Raw genomic sequence first — 3,445 nt, 5'->3', positions numbered from 1 at the left:
TATGTCGTGTGCTGTAAACGATTCAGACGTACGATGTTCGCACATAATACTTAAGGTTATGTTGTGTGCTGTAAACGATTCAGTCGTACGATATTAGATTAATAATTATTATCAGCATCATTAATCATTTTTCTGTTACATTGAACACACCGGTTTACCTGTCGTGTGTGAACTGTGGGAGGAAACCGGAGCACCCGGCGAAAACCCGTACATCTAAAGCCTGACTCACACTGTAGGATAATCAGCCTGATTTGAGGTCTGATTCCTCCATCCCATCCCTAGGGTTGTAGAGTCTGAGCGCATACTACTTAAGGTTATATGTCATCTGCTGTAAACGATTCAGTCGTACGTTGTGACTTTCTGAAAATTGGCCCGGATATTACTCACCAAAGAAATATACCTCCCTCGCTCCTCCAGTATTCCCCTAGTATTGCCAGCCTTCTCCCTGAGAGTAGCTGGCAGTGGGTTGTGTTTTCCCGTGCACCCTGAAGTTGTAGAGGCAGGTGTAGTCAATGTTGCCCCAGTTGTTCTCAATCTGCAACCTCACATATCTGAAGACGTCTTTGTCCGGATTCTGTTGGGAGACAAACAAAAGAGTCAGGCATTGAAATAGAGAAACAAATGGAAAGACAAAAAACAGTGCTGGCAGTGAGAGTTTGAATAACTTGACATCTGCTGTATGTGTTGTCATAATAAACTTCTTCAAAATGCATGTTCATGAACTATCTATGAACCTCTAAGATCATACTTACAGGCAGAGCAAAGGTCTGATGTGGAGTTCCATCTTGTTCGTACACCATTCTTCCTAAGAGGGTGCCTTCCTCGTCTGCTCCCCTCATTCCCTGATGAAGACAAAAACAAACAGGTTAGCTATTTCTGACGTCAAACGAGAACATGTATTATACATACGATTTGAAGATCCAACATGTACATATGTGACATATATCTCTAATTGGGATGGAATATATATGACTTACATAGACTGAAAATTCCCTCGGTGCACTTGCAATGTGTCCATTGGGCGACTGGCTCTTGGCGATGTGGCTGAGTGTCACGTGGGAGATAGAGACTGGGTGGGACAGAGAGATGACTAAGTGTCCTCGACCCCCTGAAAAAGGCCAGCATTCTCCTGGATTCAGCCTGGAAGGTGCCTGAAAGAGAAAAGTTCAACGTCTTAGTCTCGACTGTTCATTCATTAACTTCAACTGTATGCAATGTTATTGAATATGACTGATAAACTATCTGTTCATATGGCTAATTGATTCTCACCTGGATCACTCCTCTCTGTTTTTTGGAAGAACAGCACCAGTTGAATATTGTATCCAATAGAAAGTTCTTGTTTCCTTGAGGCCGATATGTATCTGAGGACAGATGCTGCAATGTTCTGGCACCTAAACAACACAAAGCAAGAAAAACAGTTAGAAGTCCACTTCCAAACAAGTATCACAATAAGGTGTACATTTATATTCTCATGGCAGCCATTTTCCTCTGAAAAACTTAGGACACATTTGATCTGAGGAAAAAAATGTCAGGGGTAAATGGCTGCCATGTGAATAAGGTCAACAGTTAGAAAGATGGTCGATGGAGATAGCTTACCTTGCGATTCCAGGGCAAAGTCTGGTAGAGTGTCTGTCTGCGGAAAATGCGTGTTTGTCCTCTGCTGAAGTGACATCAAGTCCTTTTGGAATTTTTGGAATTGGAAGTGCACGCTGTCGTCGGTTCTCGAGTGTCCTGAGGGATAAAAAGCACAGATGTTAGAAACTTAATTTTAATAAAACTGTAATCGGGAAATGAAGATTTTCTCAAGGTTTTTCTGATGTACTCAAAATGTTTGTATCAAAAAATTTGACGTTTCACTTACCAGAACTTTTAAGGAGCACAAGCACGAGCACAACAGCACTGATGATCTTCCAAAATGAACTGCCTTTTGTTTCCACTGCAGACACTGTGCTCTGATTGGTCGGGGTCCTGGTCAGAGTGGGGTTACTCTCAGCGACTTTAACCTCAACAAAGGAAGCAGAAGCCTGATGACTCCTGTTAATGCTGCCGTTTCTGGTGAGCTCATTGGACAAGACACAGTGGATGATGGGGTTAGTAGGTCCCTCAGTGTAGGTAGGTTTCATAGGCCCGTTTTTGCGTTTCCTCCTCCGAAAGACCCTGCAAGATGAAACACAAGTTAGAACTGAGTGTTCGATGTGTATGTTTGTAATGCACTTACCTAATAACACACTCAACATATGAAGAGACACAGTAAAGCTACTTACCTAATCAAGGTTTCCTTGTAGTTAACAGATGGCGTTCCCTGTTCTGTGTAGTATCCCGCTTCCTGCAGACGAAGACTTCTCCTGGGCATCACTGAAAAAAAGCACAAAGACATGAAGGTCAAATCATTAGTCACATTCTGAGGTAGAGATGATGTATTATCATATATACAACACTTTATATACTTTCATGAATCTAAATTCATTTAAATGCACTTTAGTTTCAAAAATGTTTGATGACAAACCCGAGGTCAAATAGGGATTTGCATCAAGTTAATTTTTCAAGTGTAAAGTTTGCGACTTGTACTTACTTTTTACTTCTTCTTCCTCCTGTATCGTAAAAATGACGTTTAAATCCTTGTAGAAATGTTTCCTTAATCAGATGTATCGAACGATTTCAACTGACTCTCTGTAAATGGAAAAACTGACCGTCCTGCTTGCAAGTCTTTCTCAAAATGATGAATACTCGACACAGAGAGGGATTCTGTTCTTTGATCTGGAATGTCCTTTGGTCTGTTGTTGCTTAGCAACACATTTAAAGGTAAACAAACTTTCAGCATGAATTACTTCCGTAAAAAAAATTGGAACTTTATAGTTATGATGCAATCTTTTTTTTAAAAAGTGTTCATCAGACAAATGTTCAATAAAGATTACTTTATTTGAATATATTCAGACACATGTGGACTGGAGATTTGTTCTGTTCTGTTTCAGCACAATTCTCAAAGTTAACTTTACTTTAACAGAATAGTTGGTATATAAGTTATTATAGTGTGACATTATTTTGGTGTGTTTATCTACTTGTTATACAGCCTATGGTTATAAGAATATGAACAATTATAATCCAGAATTTGATTAATTGCTGACTCATGGTCATGGTGAGAAGATTGAATATTGAATTTTTCACCAAAGCCGATGACCATAACCATTTTGGTGAGTTTTGGTTCACGTTGAGGCACTCAAAAATGTTACACTTGAAGAGAACTGAAGGATAAAAGTTGCTGTTTAATCCTTTTCCTAAATGTTGTTAATAGAAATTTGACTCCTCTAAATCATTACCTCAAATCTCTGCGCATTCTTTTGATGGGATGAGAGGAATGACTGAAGATGTCTCTTTCAGGTTAACAGAGTTTATTAACCTGATGAATCAAGAATACAAGTTACAGAGTCTCTGGGTTCAACACTAC

General features: G+C 39.5%; 1 protein-coding gene across 1 annotated transcript; it reads right to left on the bottom strand.

Moving 5' to 3' along the window:
• Nucleotides 1–335: 335 nt before the first annotated feature.
• LOC306839753 (SUN domain-containing protein 3-like) lies at nucleotides 336–2,737 on the bottom strand. Its single transcript, XM_079368638.1, has 8 exons — nucleotides 2,573–2,737; nucleotides 2,265–2,355; nucleotides 1,862–2,157; nucleotides 1,597–1,731; nucleotides 1,270–1,391; nucleotides 978–1,151; nucleotides 753–842; nucleotides 336–574 (listed from the first exon to the last, which is right to left on the bottom strand). Coding segments are annotated over exons 1-8 (1,059 nt in total). The 5' UTR covers nucleotides 2,574–2,737; the 3' UTR covers nucleotides 336–424.
• Between the last annotated feature and the right edge of the window lie 708 nt (nucleotides 2,738–3,445).

This window comes from Symphodus melops (assembly GCF_947650265.1).
Source record: "Symphodus melops genome assembly, chromosome: 18".
Classification (NCBI taxonomy): Eukaryota; Metazoa; Chordata; class Actinopteri; order Labriformes; family Labridae; genus Symphodus; species Symphodus melops.
This window is presented reverse-complemented; position numbering and strand designations above follow the sequence as displayed.